This window comes from Toxotes jaculatrix, chromosome 6 (genome assembly GCF_017976425.1).
Source record: "Toxotes jaculatrix isolate fToxJac2 chromosome 6, fToxJac2.pri, whole genome shotgun sequence".
NCBI lineage: Eukaryota > Metazoa > Chordata > Actinopteri > Toxotidae > Toxotes > Toxotes jaculatrix.
The window spans coordinates 24,740,750-24,761,449 of NC_054399.1; the positions used below are offsets into that span (position 1 = coordinate 24,740,750).

The 20,700-nt window shown below is 43.9% G+C and overlaps 2 protein-coding genes and 1 long non-coding RNA gene across 3 annotated transcripts; 1 reads left to right on the forward strand and 2 right to left on the reverse strand.

Moving 5' to 3' along the window:
- Window positions 1-3,238: 3,238 nt before the first annotated feature.
- Window positions 3,239-5,815, reverse strand: pdzk1ip1 (PDZK1 interacting protein 1). The gene is made up of 5 exons (XM_041041012.1): window positions 5,677-5,815; window positions 5,226-5,332; window positions 4,110-4,233; window positions 3,862-3,948; window positions 3,239-3,669 (listed from the first exon to the last, which is right to left on the reverse strand). Exons 1-5 carry the CDS (start codon window positions 5,679-5,681, stop codon window positions 3,597-3,599), a joined length of 396 nt encoding a protein of 131 aa, XP_040896946.1. The 5' UTR covers window positions 5,682-5,815; the 3' UTR covers window positions 3,239-3,596.
- On the forward strand, window positions 4,131-6,268 carry LOC121183773. Its single transcript, XR_005894230.1, has 3 exons — window positions 4,131-4,259; window positions 5,733-5,768; window positions 6,149-6,268. It is a non-coding gene; the product is annotated as an uncharacterized LOC121183773 (long non-coding RNA).
- nwd1 (NACHT and WD repeat domain containing 1) lies at window positions 6,157-17,486 on the reverse strand. The gene is made up of 18 exons (XM_041041009.1): window positions 17,403-17,486; window positions 17,150-17,266; window positions 15,434-15,788; window positions 14,040-15,351; window positions 13,531-13,734; window positions 13,296-13,449; window positions 12,897-13,014; window positions 12,498-12,662; window positions 12,122-12,319; window positions 11,632-11,754; window positions 11,324-11,529; window positions 10,488-10,748; window positions 10,251-10,341; window positions 9,262-9,410; window positions 8,375-8,648; window positions 7,282-7,835; window positions 6,766-6,871; window positions 6,157-6,480 (listed from the first exon to the last, which is right to left on the reverse strand). The coding sequence occupies exons 1-18, from the start codon at window positions 17,484-17,486 to the stop codon at window positions 6,170-6,172; spliced, it is 4,782 nt and encodes a 1,593-aa protein (XP_040896943.1). The 3' UTR covers window positions 6,157-6,169.
- Between the last annotated feature and the right edge of the window lie 3,214 nt (window positions 17,487-20,700).

The window sequence follows — 20,700 nt, forward strand, 5'->3', positions numbered from 1 at the left end:
TCACTTCGTACAGTGACAAAGGGTCTGTAATATCATGTCTGGCTGTTCTCCTGTTCCCTGGTTCTCCTGTTCTCCTGTCATTCTAAATCCATCCTCAGTCCACTGAGAATTAGACAACATGCAGGAACTAAACAGCCCAGACAAACAAAGCCTGATATCCTTCAGACTGGGTCATTTCAGCTGTTGTTCAGTGGCACTGCTGGGTTTTAACCTTCATCTGTCTGAGTGAATCAGGTTTTGTTATTTCTCAGTGTTCAGCCTCATTCACACTGGACTCCTGTCTGTTTAACATCACCTGCTCTGCCTCAGTAATAATTACAGCCACTTCTTCCTTCTGCTGCTTTTTATCAGAAAATGGAGGGAACCGTTTTTTTAAGACCCTGAAACAGCTCATCAACACTTACTGCTGTTCCTTTATTAACCCTGTGTTTTTATCCTCTATCTGTCTCCATTCAGTCAAACTGTCCCATTAACAGCAGCTGAATCGACTGTGATCAGCTCCTGTCTGCAGTGAACCCATGGATGAACAGACAACCCTCACTGGATCAGTGATACTGAAGGGAACTTAAAAACAACAGGATTCTGAATGAAGTTCTGCAAGATGGACATCAGAGACGATGATATCCTCTGGAGGTGATGTCACACTGTATGATATCAGCATGTGTTTCATGTCTGTGTGGTAAGACTTTGAGAAGGAGGACGGTGTTTGACTCTAAATCAACCCCCCTCCCTTTCTCTTGCATCTCTGCCCTTCTGATTGTCCTGGTCTGTTTCACAGCAGATCCTTTCATTTCACTCTGGCCTCCTGTGACATCCATCCCATCTGAATGAGGCCTCATACGTTACCAGGAAAATGGCCTTTTTGACATTTGTCTCGTAACTAAATTTAAGAGCCACTCAGTGATGAACTGTTAGGGGAGAGCGATTCAGGCCAGCGGTACAAGTCCAGGATCTGGCCTAATCAGAGCGGCAGTATCATGAAAACATCCAGCATGTTTCATGATAATGACAGTGAAGCATTCCTTTAAGGTATCCGTCAGTCCATCTGTTTTTTCATATCCTTTCTTCCTTCCCTGTCTCCTCCCTCGTTCACTCGGGAGCTTTTTATCCTCGGCTGTCTCGCTGATAGTCTTCATTTTACTGAACCCTTTGACTTTAGCTGTAGTTCTGTTTAGTTCAGACTCACCTGGTTCAGGTCAGGGAAAGTTCCTGGTCTGGTTTAACATTCACAGTCCCCTCAGCTCAGGATGTGAACCCGGTCTCTGGTCTGACGGTCCTGATCTTGTCCAAATTATTGCACAAACTATGAATTATCATATTGCGTATGTAACACAGGCATTTTTGTAGAGAAATGAAACATTTGGGACATTTTTCTGTGTAAAAATCTCTACGTCCCTGCTGTGAAGGACAAACTATAATGAAGACACTCAGAAATTTACAGTAACTGATCAGAGACACACACACTGACAGGTCTGAGAGATCATTTATCTCCAGTTTATCAGCCTGGATGATTAATCTGTCAGGCTCTGACTGTCGGTGCAGAGGTGATGGAAATGATGACGCAGCAGTGAATCAGAAACTGAGTAAACAGCTCAAATCAAACAGTTAAAAGGCTAAAACCCAAACTCGTCTCCTGATGTCCTCATGGTCCGATACTGATCCAAAGAGGCTCTCTGTTGGCTCTGATGTGGTTGTTCAATGAGCTGTTAGCATTTTTCATTGATTATTGATCGTCCACTCTGTTTGACTTAATGATTTGTGCTAAATGATCAGAAGGCCAGTGGTTCTCAAACCCTTTTAAGATCAGAGCAGATCAGAGATCAGTGACCGATGCCTTAGGGGCCCACACAGATGCCAGATATCACAGTCTGTGTAAAACCTGTCTGTGTTGTCGCCTACAGGATTCTGATGGGGATATTTAAAAGCCAGGAGTTCTGGTTTACTCCTGGGGATGAGGCCACTGAACTGAATCCCTGCTGCCCGTCATCTGGGATTGTGCATGTTGCTCACTGTCAGGAGGTGGTGATGGAAGGCCATGGATGGATGAGAACATGGACCCCTGGGCATTGACAGGTAACACACACAGAGCAAACCCTCCTATACAGGACCCCTCGACCAAAAGATGCACAACAACTACTACGCAACTACGTTTGCTTCTTGTCTCTTTGTGGTCCTTTCTCGTCTCCTTGTAGTCATTTCTCATCCCTTTGTGGTTATTTCATGTCTTTGTGGTCGTTTCACAATCTCTCTGTGATTGTTTCTCATCTCTTTGTAGCTTTGTAATTTCTTGTCTCTCTGTGGTGGTTTCTTTCCTGTTTGGTGTCTCTGGTTGTTTTTCGTCTCTGTGGGCGCACCTCATCTTTGTGGTCATTTTGAGTCTCTTTGAAACTTTATTTCTTTCAAATAAGAAACATTAACAGTCACTTCATACAGAAGTTCTAGTCAAGGTCCTGACACCTCTGTGTCGGGTAGGCCTGTTCATTAACCCATCAGTGTGGGAGGGAGGGTGATGTCCTTTCATGGCAGATATTTTAAAGGACAGGTTCACAGTTTTTGTCTGTCTTAAAATGACATTCAGGTGCCAAGGTTTTTCTTGCTGTAATGATCTCTCCTTTAAGTGTTTTCACTGTGACTGAGGACAAAATCCTCAGTCCAAACTTTATCTGAGTCTTAGTTTGACAAATCAAGAGGATGTCCTCCAAAATAAGCATTTCCTCTTTGTGTTTCCCTGTTGAGCTGCAGTGGAGAGACAATAACTTTAGAAAGAAATTTATACTAAATAGACTTTGGAAGATATCTACTTCCTTGTTTGACCATGTTTGTGATTCAAACCGTTTTTAGTTGTTGTCCTACACAGCAGCAGCTTTTTGATTATCAGCTTAGTAGTGTCAAAAGTAAAAGTACTCTCTCTGCAGTAAAATGTAACATATTGATTGATGATCAGCTCATTGATTCATCAATGCTTCAGCATTATTTTACTGCTGTAGCTGCTCCAGGTGGAGCTGGTCTGAACCACTTTATACGCAGGTAGACAGTTTGGTCCACTGGTCCCCAGCTTAGGGGTCAGTCTCCTTATGTTTTTAACGTCAAATCTTAATCTGAAAATTATCTATGAACTAAAACGTCACATGAATGAGTTGCAGTAAAAAGTAGTTTCCTGTTAAACAGTTTAATTATTAATCACAGGCCATTCTTTGATTGATCAGTAATGAGAGTCGACACAGTAGATTGTTGGAAAAGATAACTTATTAATCAGCACAAAGATCACAGGACAGACAGATGCTCCTCACGTTTACTGACTGAGGATTTAAAAAGATAGAAATATTATACTGAACTGATTTCTCTCTAGAAATGTGCTGCAGTCACAGCAGATATTAGTAAGTATATTCAACATGGATGATATCTGAAGCTCCACTCGCCTGGAACAATAGGTATGACAAGACAAACACAACATTTATAAAAAAAGGCAAAAAAAAACAACCATAATCTGTAAATGTACATGTTTCCTATTAAAATATAACTGTTTGTTTTGTGTCTCTCTGTCCACAGCTGGTGAGGACGACGTTCAGACAGCAAATAGGATTGGTTCAGGTGAGTCACATGGGAGTAACTTTGTCATCAGTGCTGTCAATCACCAGGTTGTCATAAGCGTTCATGTCTTCTTTGCTCCTGATCAGCAAACAAAAACACACAAACTTTGTGATTAAAAAACACGTTTGTTGTAATGTTATAGTAGCGCTGGATATTTTCCTGCAGTGAAAGGGGACTGAATTCTAAATGTAAATATATGCAGCATAAAGTGCCTTCAATAATTCCCACAAAATGTTCAGTTGTTTTGTTAGGAGAACTTGTTGGTCGTACCTGACCATGTCCAGGGTGGTCTCATAGATGGTACTGTTGGTCATGACCAATTCATTTTCTCTCCCTGACTCCACAGAGGTCCTCCCTCTGCACACCGGGGGGAAAAAAAAAACATTTAAACTTAAAAAGTTAAATACACAGTTTGATGTTGTTGACATTAAAGCAAAAGTTGCTTCAGTTGTAATGATTTCTCTCTGAGTGCATTAGAGAAAAAAAAAAAAAAAAAACCCTGAACCTCTCCAACTGACCTGGACTCCTCACACCACGCCTTTTTCACCAGGAAGCCGACAAAGGTGAGAAAGAGGAAGCCGGCGACAGCGATGATGCCTGTGAGCCACTGAGGCAGCAGACGCTCGCTGACCTGAGTCTGATCTGAGACACAAACGCAGAGGTCAAAGGTCAGTGGTCATCTAAACTTTTTTTTTATGTCCATTTCTATACCAGTAAAATTCCACCAAAACTTTACTCACTAAAATACAACACTTGCTAACCTGAACTAAACTCTTAGAGCCACTAAAATCATCATTAGCTATATAATAATAAAAATAATCATTATATACCTCAATAATAATAATAAAAAAAATAATAATGTGTTTATTTATTTATTGATAAAAGTTTAGGTGATGTTAGCTACTGTAGTGGCTAAAGTACTTCAGTTCATGTTAGGTAATGGCTATTTTTGAGACTTGACGTAAATGTAAGTATTTCAAATGCTACAATAAACCAACAACTAATAGAACATAACTTGTTTTAACTGCTACAATAAAGTTAACGTGATCCAAACTCTTTTAGTTACTAACGTAAACCTGTATTTCAGCTGAACTGTAGTTCAGGTTCAAGCTAAACATAAAAGCTGCTTTATCATTTATTTCTATCCAAAACTCCAAAAAAGAAAAAATATAGACATATATACATTTATATATATAAAATGTAAAAATAAAGATACATTTGTCTTCAAACTGCGTACCTGTGCTGACAGTGAAAACCTTTTTCCTTTAAGAAATAAATCAAATTATAACAGTGTTCTCCAGTTGAAAAGACGAGCTGATTAATGCATTAGTTGATTGATAGAAAATCTGCAGCGAATTGTTTTGTTAATTTTTCAAGCAGACTTGACAAACATTTGCTAATTACAGCTTCTCACACGTGAATATTTGATTTTTCTGTTTGATATCACAGTAAAGTGAATATCTTTAGCATTTTGGACTATTGGTAAAATAGAATATGGAGAGTGATCAATAATAAATCTATTGTTGGTTGCATCTCTCAAGTAGTCACTGATTTGTTTTCAGAGGATTAATTAAAGGACGTCTTCCTTGAGCAGTAGTATTACTTTCTCTAGAGCTTGTTAATAGAGTTTGTACCTGTCTGGGAAGTAACCTCTTCCAAAGTCAGCAACAAGCAGGAAATCACTGCAGAGAGTTTCCCCATCCTTCCCATCTGCTCTGATTGAAAGAGAAAGTCCTGAAAACTGAAAAGAAAACGTAAAAGTAAAGCTTCAACAGCTGATTTAAAACTCGCCCTGAGTGTTAAACTACCAGCAGAGTGAAGCTGAGAGTTTCAGGTGTTGTTGGTGCGTCAGGTGGATCAGCAGGTCAGCACAGTTCTGTTAATGGTTAACTCAAACTGACAATAAACACTGGGATTCACAGGAGGAGCGCTTATCTGGCAGTTTATGACTGAGCTGAAAACCATCTCCTGTTTTCACTCAAATCAGTGTATAATTATTGGAACCAGTACTGATAAATATGTGATGATGTACAAAGTACAACAAGTTCTAAAAGAATATTCGCCAGGAAAATCAGAAGTACTCACCCCATGAAGTCTTGGAGGCGGGGCTTCTGAACAGTTTATATCTTGCTTCTTCACAGAGGAGGACGGCTGCAGTCAGATTCACAGCTGCTATAGTACGTACAACACGTCAAACCACCTCTGCAGTACAATCCAACTCTCCTCTGTCCATCTGAGTGCTACTCCTAATGTATGGCTAAATATTGTAACTACGTTTTCTACTTGTAAGCTATGTAAACAAAGGGATGAAAGTATTTTTTCCATATTTTGATAAAAGCAGATGGAAACAGGTTTTAATACAGTTTTCTGATTATAAATATCTGTTGGCTGCATCATGATTTATCAAAACTAAATATTTTCAGTAATTCTACATGATAACTAATGCTGTGAACTGTATATTAACAGTGTGTATGCTGTATATTTATTATGTACATTAACCTTGGTGAGAATAAAATTAACACATTTCCTAACAAAGAACATATTTTGTTGCCACCAGGGCCCAAACCGGGACAGTGTCCTACAGTATGAGACAGGTGGAGGAGGGTTTGGCTCTGAGCATGCTCATGACGTTCAGGTTGAACTGGGCCGGGTTGTAGTCCTGGAGGTCGGACTCAGACGTCTGCTGGACATCCCGGTTCCTATCCCTGGAGGTGACCCGATACTGGGCCTTGACGTTCCTCAGAGGGTTGTAGTCCGGACTGATGTGGTCTGGACAGCGAAAAACTTCTCTGATGACGAAACCCTGCTGAGACAACGCCACAAAGCCGTTCCTGAAGGTCACCATCCTGACGACGGGGGAGTAGACGTACTGAACGTACAGCAGGTTTCCTGACAGGAAGAAACAACAGCTGAGCGACACTTCAGAGCACATCTGGGGAGTAACTGAACATATTCTGATTCTGGCTGATGCAGGAGCAGTGAACATGTTGATTTAACAGATGTGTTTAAAAGCCTGAACAGCTGCAAACATTCAAACATCTGACTCCAGAGGAGACAACACATCGTGAATGCCCAGTATTTTGTCAGTTTTCTGTCAGTCTGTGTTCTTTAAGACCAGCTGACATCCCCCTGTACGTCCTCAGTGAAAATATGTCCAAATACTTCTGAACCTACCTGAAGCGACGTCCCAGACTTTGACGGTTCTGTCTTGAGATCCAGTGAAGACGAACTGGTCACTGTCGGAGAAGGCAGCGGAGAGGACGCCCTCGAAGAACAAACCCTGGACACCAACAAAACCACAGCACAATAAACTGAATTCGTAAAGGACTGGACCATGGTACTGTTAAACATAACAATACCATCATTACTATAACACTTCACAAATAAACACGTGCTTTATAACACTATGATGCGGTCGGATTGATCAGTGCTTCCTAACATACGGAGATTCCTCCTGTGACGTATCCATTACATGGTGATATGTAAACAGCTGTGATAACCACTTATATGTTTAAATATGCATTATATGATTAAATTAAAATGGTATGATCATTTTATTCATAAAATACCAGTTTGCTTATTCTTGGTTTATGTCTCAAATCTTGAGCTTAGCAAACCTCAAGATCAGCTGTCAGAATCAACCTCTGGTGGTTTGTTGCTCTAAGGCTGCAGATGTACAGTAACCCTGACCTTGTACTCCATGGTGTGGTCCAGGGCCAGCGGGTTCAGGGCCCACAGCCTCTGCATGGCGTCCTCTGAGCCCACCAGGGCGTGAGTCTCCCAGTTACTGGCTGTCACGCAGGTCACTCTGCTGTGGTGAGGTTCCAGGCTGGAGCCGCTGCCGCTGCTGAAGTCGTAGAGTTTCACCTCCCCGCAGCTCGTCCCGTACAGCAGCCTGCGGTCGGAGAGCAGGGCCATGGAAGACAGAGGTGCGTGGAGGAGGGACAGGGGGAACCTCTCCAGGGGCCCCTCCACTGTGGGGAAGCTGTCTCTGGTGCTGATCTCAAACAGACACACAGAGTCCTCGTAGGCCACCGCCATGTACTTCTCCTGGGAGCTGACAGCCAGGCAGAGCACCCTGGAGAGGCTCTCTGGAGGGGGAATGCAGAGCGTCTCCTGGGGCAGAGCTAACGGGTAGATGAGGATAGTCCCGGAGGACAGACCGCACAGGAGTAAACGTTTGTGCTGAGCTAACTCTAGACAGGAAACCTCAGCTGAGACCGGCAAACGCTCTGATAGAGAACCTGCAGGGGGAGACAGAAGATTCAAGTCTGATGTTATTCTTTTTTTTTTTTTTTTTCCTAAGAAAAAGACAGAACAAGACAGCTGGACTTTTATTTATCACATTATCCATCGCATTTGTTGCACGTTCATGTCTTGGTAATCTTTCACTGTATCTGCTGTTACCATACATGTACACAGAGTAAATTCTTCATTTATTCTGCACATATTCAACGTAAAGTTAAATCTGTTTAATGTCCGTGGACAGTCCTGCACCACACTGTACATGCTTCAGGAGTTGCACCAAGTTACAGTGTGTTATGGTGTATTACCATCATTTTACTGTGTATACTCAGCACATAGTACAGTTACAGTGTTCTCTGACCCTAAACACTGTGTGACAGTGTTTAGGGTTGGGTAGGAGAATAGTGGGGGTGGGAGCTTGAGACTGATCTTTTTCTAAAAGTTTTTGAATGAATAAAACACCTTCTACAATCAACAAGAGAATAAAAATGAATAAGTTTGAATTCCTGCTTGAATGTTTCTAAAACATGACTCTGACCTGTGTGGTTGTTCCAGCTGATGACCTCTCTCTGGCTCGGATGGCGGACGAAGAAGACTCTATCTGCGTCTTTGGTGATGGCGACGTGGGCGCAGCCTGACGGGATGTGGGCGGCGGGTTTGTGTTGGGTGTCGTATTTCAGACTCCACATCTGAACGGAGGCAGCGGCTGCCGAGGCTGAAACCACGAAGCCTTTATAGAAAACCACGGAGGTGACGGGAGCATCTGAGCCACACAGAGTGTCCAACAACGCACCGGTGGTCACCGACCAGATCTGTCAAAGAGAGGATTCATACAGAGGTGGGAAATAATGGGACGCACCCTGGTTCTGCCAAAGTTGTTACTTTAACTCAAAGATCACGCTTTATAGTGAAATTCATTAAGATTTTGTTCTTAAAAGCTACAACATTTTAAAACATTTTAAAATCTATTTTTACTATTCCTGTCTTTGTGTGTGTGGTTTGCCTGAAGCTGCCTCACAGTAAAAAAAAACTTCTATCCACAGGAAATTGGACTAAAGAGAAGCATAAAGAAACAATGAGGCTCTGAGGCAGGTCCTCTACTGTGACGCAGCAGGTTTTCACTTTGAATCCACTGGATGGGTCTTTACCATGAACATCTGGATTTCTGTTACTGTAAAGCAGTCGGCCCGTTCTCACTGTAACTAACAGCTGGATTAACATTTACTGTGAAGCAGTTAAACCTGCCCACAGAGATGTTGATTTAGCCACCGAGCACTTTGCAGTAGTTGCTCTGAAGAATTAAATGAAGCCGACACTAAACATAAATTATTAACGTAAACAGTCAACACTGTGCAGTATTTGAAGTCATACTCAGATCCTAACCCTAAATAAAGTTAGGCATCTATTTAGTGTGTTGTCTCTCACTCGTATGAGCTGGTCGGCAGCTCCGGAGGCGAGCAGCCTGCCGTCCGAAGAGATGCAGGTGGACAAAACACTGTCATCGTGTTGGAGGTCGAGGAATTTGTCCACAGGGTCTCTGTCGATGTTAAAGAGGCTCAGTGTTCGCTCAGAACCTGCACAGACGGAAAACATGTTTATATGTAGTGACTTGCTCAGGCTAAATCCTCATGTAACCACAGCTCATGTATTCCTAATGGTCTCTTACAGGTTCCACCTCTACTCTGTTAATCTACAACAGTAAATTCATTGTCCAGGAGAAATCAGCTGGGAAACCTGGTTTCTCTGATGTACTGCTCAGATACTGGAAACAGGGTTTCTCATTTTCAACATGTGGTAAAAAGCAGTTTACTGCAAAAAGCCGACTCTAACCCAATCACTTAACCCTCTGGAGTCGTTGGTTAGCACCTTTTAAACCCCACGTGCATGTTATCTGCTTTTCAGCATAAACTCAGCTGTAAATTTGCCGTATCAAAAAGGTAGAAAGCTGCCAGGAACCCAACATGAATGAAAAATACCAGAAAAATAATGTTTCCACTGCTTATACATTCAAATTTGTAAGAAATAACAGTAAAATACGGTTTATTTATATGTAAACTTATTTGATCCCAATTCATTTTAGTGCATTTTTCATGAAAAGTCTGTGTATGTCCTGTACAACCACTGAAAATATCAATAATTCATATTTTTACAATTTTCTCTGTTGTGTCTCTACATGACATATAAATAAAGTTGTGTTACTGTGAATAAAACATGTTTATTTACCAACAGACTCCAGAGGGTAAAGTGCTGCTAAAACTGACTGAAGGAAACACAGGAAGCACAAATCATCAAACAGGAAACAGGGACACAAAGAACAGCATTTTCAAAATTGGACTAAAATCACATACTGATGTGAAACAAACTACAGAAACAGTGGTTTTCATGCGTTTTTTTCATTTTCAGCGTAGTCGTACCTGCTATTAGTATTTTTTCATCTTCAGTGACAGAAAGTAAAGAAGGAACCAGAGGAAACTCAACGGCTGTGTGTTTGCCCGTCCTGGAAATCTGCAGACAGGAAGGAAATCATCGTCAGCTGACTTATGATCATGTGGAACAGAAGAAATAACGTTCACATAAGAACAGACCTTTAACTGTAACATCAGGCCGAGACGACCAACAGTTAAATGTCCACGAAATCAAGACTGTGGTACCTGATAGAGGAAGCCTTCTTTAGAAACCACAAGCACTTTCCCACGTTTTGGTAATGTAACAGAGTTCGCAACAGTCAAACATCTCTGTGAGTTTTCTAGCTGAGTCTCCACAGTCTGAGTCCCGTTAACAGACTGGGATATTCTGAGCAGACCAGTGTCGGCCAGAGAAACCACTGATTCTTCCAGAACTCCCAGAACCACAAAGCCTTCATCGCTGCTGCTGCTGAAGAGCTCAGCTCCATCCAGCTTCCACACCTTCACCTGAAACAACGACAGGTGAAACTCAGTGAACTCAGACACAAAAGAGGCAGATCCTCATGTTCCTCTCATCAGCTCTGTGGATTTACACCTGCAGAGTCGGGAAGAAAGAGGGGTTAGATCGGCAGTTAGTACAGGAGAGTTCAGGTCCTCGGGTGTGGTGACAGGTGACTGACAGGTGAAGCTTCTCAAGTCTGAGATGGACATGAACCTCTCCTGGTTGGATCATCAGGACAAAAGGCGAACAACTGTGAAAACATCTGCCATCATGTCAGTCAACTACAACTCCCAACAAACATCCAGTCACTGACCACCACACTGCTGTTGAAGCTAAAAATCATACTGACACTGAATCAGACCATTGTCTGACCCTGGGTCAGTATGAGATCAGTCCATTAATCATGGTTCCAGTGTTCACTGCTCTGATGAACACCTGTGACTGCCTTCTTCTCCACAGCAACAACAGCTGAGCTCATGGGTATTGTAGTATTTAGAAGACGCAGCAGAGTTAATAGTGATTGTGGAAACAGCAGAAATAATGATAGTTAGCGACAGCAGTAGAGGAACAGCAGTGTTACCTGTGTCCTGGTGTAAACACAGAGTAGCTGCTTCTGTTCACACAGGTGGAGGTGTACTGATGAAGGGGCAGAGCCAACAGGTACCGCCTCCTGGATGCAGAGCAGCTCCTGGCCGTTCATCAGACTCCACCTCCTCAGAGAGCCGTCAGCAGCCAATGAGAGGCAGCGAGATGAGCTGTCAGTCACCTTAACGGACAGGACTGCACCTACAAAGCACGGATTACACTAGGAATTATTAGCACTGTTATTAATATTATTATTATTATTATTATGATTTTGTTAATATCCTTTAATCCAATCAGACTGACCTGTGTGTCCCAGCAGATTGTGTACAAGCTGCTGGTCTCTGAGACTCCACACCTCCACCACCCCATCATCTGAACCTGCGACCAGAAGCTCCGCCTCCACACTGACGTCCACACAGAGAACACCTGAAGACACAACGACAGGTGAACCTGCTGCTCCTGCACCTGTCACATCTAACAAAACTCTGACTGAACAGTCTGAGGAAAATATCCAACCGAGATTTTTCTGCTTGTTGTCCACAGAGTTTAAGACACAGTGAGATGATAACCTTGTGCTGTAGTCCGTAGTGTCACTGAATCAGACCAAGCACAGATTTCATCTAAATCACTTATCAAAATATGTAATAAATAAATAATATGGAGGCAACAGCTGTAAATAAAATCTGTGATAAAGTGCTGTATGACGAACCAGGTCACAGCAGCTGTGATGAAAACTTGTCTCTCTACAGTGTTTACAGATTTTTATGTGAAGGATATTAAAATCACTGCCAACCTCCCTGCAGTCTGCTCAGTGTGTGCTGCAGCGCCCCGCCTGGCTGCAACAGGAAGCTGCACTTTGGGAGGAGGATGGGCTCCAGACACGTCAGTAACCACTCCTCACACTGGCTGCAGAGCCGGCCAATCACAGAGGGGAATGCTGGGGCCAAGGAGCAGAGTCTGGCTAACAGCTCGGTGTAGAACAGAGCCATGTCTGGGAAAGAGTTTTAAAAACACTGCACAGTTTTACTTTATTTCATATTTGAAATCATTTTGCTCTGAATGTTGTTTCAAAAGCATCTTTCACCCCCACAAAAGTAAAGTCTGAGGGAAACGTGGTCTACATGTAAATGTTTGGACTGAAAATGTGATATAGACCCAAAATAACTGACCCATGTGATTGTCCAAGAAGTCCAGGCTGGGTTTGATTAGGACCAGAGTGTCTCGGATCAGTCTGGTCTCAATGCAGTCCATGTACTGGGAGCACTGGTCCAGGTCGTGGATCACACTGGACACCCCACACACCCTGCTCTTACAGTACAGCCACTCAGCGCTGCCTGAAAAACACAACGACACAGATGGCGTCCAAAACCACTGACCTACACCACAGTTTTATCTCAGAGGCTTTGTTCATAGATGTGTTTCCCCTTAAACGCAGCAGGTGATGTATGGAACAATACCTGAGCAATACATTTGGCCTCCTACTGACCAGCTTTAACCTGTCTGGTTCAGGTGTGTGGTGGCAGTGGGCGGGACTTTGGAGTTATTGTGAGCTTCTTCACGTATCTTACCAATGACCTCCTGTCGCAGCTCCTCCCACAGACCTGCGTGCAGCAGGTGATAGGGCAGCTCCTGCAGCTTCCTGACATTAGCCAATCCTGGAGCAAACCACAGCGGCTGGGGAGGGACCTGTGACACCACAGAACCTGTCTGAGTTTTTATTTCTGTAAGTCCACTTAACAACAACCTGCACAGCTGCACACGTCTCATCCTCACGGGAAGATATTTGTGTGTGTCTTCACCTTTAAATAAGGTCATCCTGGATTTAAATTTGTTTTAAATCAGTCCAACTTTTTAAAAATACGTCCCAGGACACACAGCTGCTGTAAATGATTTGTCCTGAGACAATGACACTGGACCAATGAAACCCTCATGTTAACGTCCTTGTCACAGTCAGGACCTGTTGGTACCTTTCTGTCAGAGAGGAGCAGCGACAGACCCGGCAGAGCCGCCGGCTTCAGTTTCCCTGACCACCGACCCAGGAAGTACTCCGCCAGAATCCTGAGGCTCCGCCCCCACCGCTCTGATGTCAGATATCGAGATGAAACCGCCTCAAATAGACGCCTGAAGAACACAAAGGTCATGTCTGTGAGTCCAATCAAATCTAATCTTATACAATAATTGATCAGGTTTTTTTTCTCGTACCGGTTGTTGAAGGTGATCGCGGTGACCCCACCCGTCCACCGCTCCTCCAGCTGGTCCTCCAGGTCCCGTCTGAGGCGAGCCCAGAGGAGAGGGGGCAGTCGGATCAACGAGGGCGTCGGAGGGAGGGAGTACCTGTACACCTCACTGATGACATCATCGTCCAGGGACATGACATCACGCAGCTCAGCTTCCAGCAGACCTTCCCTGTGGAGACACCTGTGATCAGCTGATGCTCATCATCATGTGACCAGTGAGTTTAAATTTGATTTATATCCAGTGATATCGGCTCAATATCATTTTCAATGCTCCAAGTGTTTTTGTTTTGCCTGATTCATTTTTCTTTATTTTGATATTTTAGTTTTATTTTACTTTTCTGTAAAAACACCAAACATTCACCGGTTCCAGCTGAATTTGAAGACAGACATTTGAAGGCGTCACCTCGGGCCGTGGGAATTTTCTCTATTTCTAAATATACTCATGTAGTTACATATGTGTGACTGCCACCTCACCTTGCCAGAGCGAGGTATCTTAAGGCCCCTCCCACCAGCTCCTTCCCATGTTTCTCCTCCAGCATCATGAAGAGCTGTGACATCATTTCCTGTGTGTTGGTGCCCAGGTGTATCTCTGTGAGCGGTGTGAAGGATGTCCAGCGTTTGGCTGCAGACAGGATCAGTCTGAGGTGTAGAGGACAGCCAGTCAACTCGAAACTCTGCAGCACAGCATCACTCTGCTCAGGAGTCAACGTTCTCTGCGATGCTCGCAGGTTTGACTCCACAATCTGTTTCCCTGCATCACGAGACAAACGCTGCACCTCAAAGAAGCTCCCCGAATTCTCCAACTTCAGCCGCATGTTAGCAAACGCCTCGCTGTTGGTATCCATGGAAACCACCAGGTGGACATTGGGCGGGAGGTCGGCAGGCAGCCAGCGGAGTCTGTGAGCGTGATGCTGATCTGAGAGCTGATCCACAGCATCCAGGATGAGGAGCAGAGTGTTCCCCTGCTGGGAAACCTGCTCGAGGACGTTCCTGAAGAATCTGAGCAGCTCCAGGTGAGTGCTGGCCGTCAGCGGCGAGGGCGGAGACAAGCCACACGCCAAGCAGACCTGGAGGCAGACGCTGCGGAGGACATGGTCAACGTCTGGTCTGTGAGGATGATGAGCCGACAGCAGCCTGATCACCACTACCGATCTGGCCTCCAGGATGCTTTGCATTTCCTGCGCCAGTTTGCACAGCAGAGCCGTCTTCCCCATCCCAGCAGCCCCATGGACCACCAGCGGGACGTGACGGATGTTGGTGGACTCCCACATGGCGAGGCAGAGCTTACCCAGAAGACCCTCTCTACCATGGAGACCCCTGCACATCTCTGCACTCATGGCAACATGCTGTGTAACCTCTTCAACCACCCAGTCTGAAGCTTCCTGCTTTTCTTCCTCAGTGCTTCCCCAGATCTTCCTCCGCCTCTCCTCAGCTGGGGAATCCACCGACGCTGTGATCCGAGCTTTCATCTGGGACACAAACTGCTCACAGACGCTGTCCAGGTACTGAGCATGCTCTTTGCGTTTGGGGTCGACGCTCCCCTTGCTGAGCTCCACACAGTGTAGGTTGAGGATCTTCTGCGACGAGGCGTACAGCCGAGACTTGAGGTCGCTGAGGAGTTCCTGAGCTTCTGCATCCAGCAAGCCGTCAGCAGTCACGTCCAGGTACTTGGCGAGACGCTTGGGACCGTCTCTCACCCTCTGCTTGGGAACCTCTCGGACGAAGAGCAGAGCCGACGAGTCGCTGTCATCTTTCCACAAACCTTGCTTGAGCTCCCGCTCTGTGACTGTGGATCAGAGGGAGAAGACACTGAGATTTCACAAATCCTCCGAGACAACAGTGGACAAACTGTGTGAGACATCTCTGACCTGATGTGAAGAAGTGTTGTTTCTGCTCGGCCGTGATGTCCCCGGCAGCCTCAGCGTCGGTGGCGGCGGATCGTAGGAGCTGCAACAGTTGAGTCTCTGTGAAACGCCAGGACAGGACGTTGTTGTCGTGCTGAGGCCCACTCTCAGGTCGGAGGTCGCTGTAGTGGGCAAAGTGAGCCGTGATTGGCTGAAGGACGTACATGGGCGGGATAGCATTGTTGTCTTTTAAGAACCACTGATTCAGCTGTTTGACACCCTCAGGGTTTTTGGAGAGTCTGGACAGAAGAACTTCAAACTGTTTCTCCGGGATGAGGCGAGGAAGAGCTCGGTGTCCGTAGCGATTCCCCAGCAGAGCCTTTGTAGACGAGACACAAAGGAATGAAACACAAAGGGATGAAACCTCAGAAGAAACTGAGTTTAAGTCCCAAGATAATAATGGATGAAATTCTTTTGCACAATTCCACTTCAACTCCAACAAAAGATCTCACCCGTTATCATCCAGAACTGTGGAAATATTGCTGACTTTTAGCCTTCACACTGATGTTGTTTAATGGTTCTCAGAGGAAATTTGTGTGTCACTGTGATTACTCATTACTCAATACATTTTCCGTCAGATTTTTTGCTTCAAAGAGCAAAGTATGTTGTTTATTTGTGGGTTTCATCTCTGACCCTGAGCTGACCCTGAACTTAAACTTCAAGTCTGACTTTAATTTGACAAATCTCATCAAATCTCTTGTCTCAGTTTCAGATATGAAGTTCACCTAATCAGTGGCTGCTTGAGTCAAACACCAAAATATTTCATCTGCTGCGAGGCCGTCTGACAAAACTACAAATACAGTTTGGGACATGACAACTGTGACAGCATTTAACAGCCTCACTGCAACTTTATGGCTCATCACTTAACCACTAATCATTTTATGAAATGATTAGTGGTTCAATCTTTGATCGTCTGATAAAATGATTAAGGGTTCAAGTCATTTGTTAAGCAAAAATACCAACAACTACCTTGTTTCAGTTTCTGTCTCAGTTTTCTGTCAGTGAACTGAATCTTTTTGGGACTGTTGGTCCAACTAAACATGACAATTGAAGACATGAACCTGGGCTGTAGAAAATTTAGATGCCAAACCAAACAATTAATAAATAATAAAAAACAATTATTAGCTGCAGCTCTGCACAACAGATTCCCACACAGAGAGATAATGAGAGAAAATGCACACGTTTAATGGCTGTTATTGAAAACACGAAAACCACAAGTAACATCAGGTATGTGTTTTAACGTAAGAGAAACTTTGTGGACCCTTAAATTTTGTTTCCTTTTTCCAGGACCTTTCCATGCCTGGAAAATGTTTTAAAGTTCCTGGTGTGTGACAGCCCTGTTTTAACACAGGCTGGACACACTGTGTGCATGATGCACACATAAAGAAATCAGTCCAAATATAATTTAAAGAATTCGTTGGGTGTTCACAAGCAAAACATACACAAGAGCACAGTGGCCTTTACCTTTGACCTCCAAACTCCTTTCGGATCTGCCTCAAGTCACAGTCAACATTTGTGCAAAGTTTGACAGAGAGACCCGCGCGTAGAAGAATCCGGGACGGACGGACAGACAGACGGACGGACAACCGGCCCTGCCTATCGCCGGTGCGGAGGCATAAAAATCCACCTTTGATATTTTCTTTAATATGAATTCTAATTTACAGAAGACGAGAGACTCACGGTGAAAGCTGGACCGACTGAAATCTTCTTACACCTGTCGATCTCCTGCAGGAAGATCTCACTGGACTCGTGGTCTCCGGACGTGACGTTTCGAAGCCCCCAGCGCAGATCCACCACCTGGACAGGAAATAACCAATCAATCAATCAATCAATCAATGAGCAGGTCTGTGCAGAACTGCTCAGATTTCCACATATAAGGTCTGTTTTCCAGTTTTAAAGTTAAAGAGGAAACAGTTTGAAATGCTGACCCGACCTCAAACACCAGCCCCAGACTGCGACAGAAACACAGGACTTCTGGGAAAGCTCTCTCCAGCAGAGCCTTCCTCTCACTGCTCATATCTGAGAAAGAAGAATGATAGGAACGTGGATCAGAGGGAGTGAAAACTCATTTCTGATTTTTTTTTAAATAAATGTGACCTGTGTTAGGACATTAACTCCAGCTGATACACTCTTCATAAAAGACGATTTGTCAGAGTGAAAGAAAGAAAGTTTTTAAATGAAATTTAAGACTTTGTAATAACTTCTGATGTCTTTTTTCATTTTTTGTAGGGAACTGAATTCAAAGGTTTTCAGGACTTTTGTGAGACCTGCTGAGACCCTGACGGAGAGTTACGCTGCTCTGACCTGTGAATGTGGAGCTGATGAACACTCGGATCATGTTGGAGCTGGTCTTCGTCCTCAGAGCTCCATCTGTCCGTCCTCTCAGGATGTCCTGCAGGCTGACGTCTCCTCCTCTTCTTCCTGCTGCTGCTGGACGCCCGGCCATCGTCTTCTTTCTGAAAACACTGGCTCTCTTCTGCTTTCTGTCTGATCTTCCCTCCCTCAGCTGCTCTTCAGTCTCCTGCCTGTGTCCTCCCCTCTGAGACTTTCCACCAGGACAACCAGGTCTCCCACATGACCTGCTGCTGTACCTGCAGCACACCTGTAAGTTCTTTTCCAACTTTTGTAGTTCAACTCAAGTAAAACTGGATTATATATATATTCTGACATAAATTGTTTAACATCTTGCTTTTATTTGGCAAACATGTAATTATGGTTTTAATAATAATATAACTGTGCTAACCTGAGCCATAAAGCTGCTAAAATAAAATGGTTAACTTCCTTTAACCAAACAGTTTTAACTGCTGATATTTAACTGTTAACCTGAACCACTGTTTGGCAAAATATTTTTTTAGCATTTGCATTTGTAGATACAAACACCATTTAAATCATCTGTTCTTTTGCCTGCAGTTTGTTGACTCGGCTTCAGCTTTTTTTTGTCATTAACTCACAAACAGTTCATCATTTAACAGTTTAGATCAGAGTGGAGTTGTCGGTGTCAGTTTGACTGTAAACCAGCTGACTCCAGGATGAATCAGTGACTCATGAATCTCATTAGCTGCAAATATTGAAAATGAAAATCAGAGTTTTTTTCTGCTCCAGTGGAGCAGGACTGACAGTTTCCTCCCGCCTCCAGACTTTGTGCTAAACTAAGCTAAATGTCCTGGACACGCTGACTGATATCTGTCCATCTCTGAGGAGGACGCACCAGAGACACTGCTAATTAACTGTGAGCTGTTTAAAGTGAAACGACAGAGACGAAGAGGATTTCTAAGAATTTTGAAATGTTCCTTTAAAGAAATCCTCCCCTCGCTCTCTGTGGGTTTCAGCACCGTCGTCCCACCTGGACTGTGAGCTACACTCACTGTACCTGCTCAGTGTTGAACTCACCTCAGTGTTTACTTAGCAGGGCCGGCGGGAGCTGTCAGGGGCCCCCAGGGGAGAGGCTGCTCACAGCTGCAGCTCAGTGCTAATTACACCAAAGACAAATGATAATGAGGATAACAAAGCTACTGTAGAGCTGGAGGACGTCTGCTGTTACAAACCTCACGATGGAAAGAAAAACATCTCAGACTAAAGTTACAGGTCAGCTCTGTGTGTGTATTCAGGTTACAACACTTTAAAAACAGTTAAAGGGATTAAAGTTTTAGACCCAAAGTTCACTTACAAGTTAAGAGTAGATGGTTTTTAAAAGGATCATAACCAAGGGGCTGAAATTTCACACACATCCATCAAAACCTTGTTTGGGTTTCTGTTCCTTCATTCAGGTATTTTGGTTGTATCTGAGCCCCCCTCCTCCCTTGGAAACATCTAAGAGTGTAATAAATTACGACGCATTTAGGAAACATCATCTAAGCTGAAGGAGGTTTGTAAGACGAGGCTCTGGTTTGTCATTTCTGTTGTTCCTCTGAAAATTCACCTGAAAAGCTCTGTAAAAGACCTTTCATCTCCTCTAGAAAGCATGAAGGGATGTTCCTGTGAAAACTGTGAAACACTAGCAGAGGATTTGTCTTAAGCAGATATAAGAACACAGTTTTAAAAGCTCTGTTTTGTGGTGTATTCAAACACACTGTGATAAACTACGATCTGGAGATAAAACTCAGAAGACCATTCAATGGTACATTGTTGTAAGACATCTCACATCGTCGTCTTCTTCACAGGATTTGTGTCGTATTCACCGAGCAGCCTACTGCTGAGCAAGAAATGCTTTACAGGGAGAAACCTTAGATCGGAGCAAATTTAGTTACATCACACCTGCTGGACATCGATTCTTCCTCCTTACATGTGGCTAAGATTTCATCTCCTCAGGTGAGTATTTTCAACATTTTACACTCGTGAGGAAAGTGGAGGTTTGCTTTAAATGTTGTGGAATATTTTCTGTGAGCTGATTCTCACAGAAACAAGTCTAAAAGCAGGAGCTCAGTTTACAAACATAGAAATGCAGTTCTGCTCCTTTAATAAATAGAAACCTTGGACAGATGACAGCAGCAGATGACGAACTGTTTTTCATCTTGTTACACCTGCTCTCTCTCTCTCTGTCTCGTGTGAATCTGTTTGTTCTGCAGTTTCAGCTTCAGGCTGTTTTTTTTTTTTTTTAAGCGGAGCTGTTGACCTGCTGCTCTCTGAGGACGTTACATCATAAACACCTGGGAAACATCACCTCTGTCGCTGCTGATCCTCATCAGACCCTCATCAGTCTATGCTGTCTGTATGATCCCTGTCTGTGGACCGTCTGAAGTGAAGTTAGCGCCCTACATCTGAACCAGCTGAGTAAGAACTGCACTGACTTAGTACTTGGAAAGAGTCTGATGACAGCAGCCATTATAAATCAGTACATTTACACGTTTTCCATACCATACCAAGCTTTGGAGGCTCGGCACTGAGCAGCTTTTTCACCTAACGAGCGCTGATTGATGAGCTGCTCTCCTGAGGCAGAAGCAGAGGAGTTCTCCAGCTCCTGTTACGTCACATTCAGTTCAGCTCTCACACCGATTTGGTCTCAAGGGTTCAACTTATCAATCAGCCCTTGTTTGTTACTTGTATGAGGACGTTCAGTTGTATGTTATGGTTTCCTGTTCTCACCAAATCAAATGGGAAAATAAACCATGAAAGTTGATGTCAAAAACAGAAATGAACCAGTTGTTGTGTGTCAGCCTGTGAGGACGCCTGCTGTCCAGACAGTGAGTAGATTTGTGTTTTCGTGTAACGTCAGGTATTCAGACACAGAAATC

Coding starts and splice junctions, on each gene's coding strand:
- pdzk1ip1 (XM_041041012.1), bottom strand. Junction 4,234..5,225: donor AGAGGTTACTTCCCAGACAG/GTACAAACTCTA, acceptor TTTGTGTCTCAG/ATCAGACTCAGGTCAGCGAG. Junction 3,949..4,109: donor GCGTGGTGTGAGGAGTCCAG/GTCAGTTGGAGA, acceptor CCCGGTGTGCAG/AGGGAGGACCTCTGTGGAGT.
- nwd1 (XM_041041009.1), bottom strand. CDS start 17,486: ATGAGCAGTGAGAGGAAGGCTCTGCTGGAGAGAGCTTTCCCAGAAGTC. Junction 17,267..17,402: donor GTCTGGGGCTGGTGTTTGAG/GTCGGGTCAGCA, acceptor TTTCCTGTCCAG/GTGGTGGATCTGCGCTGGGG. Junction 10,749..11,323: donor GTGTTTACACCAGGACACAG/GTAACACTGCTG, acceptor TCGTTGTTTCAG/GTGAAGGTGTGGAAGCTGGA.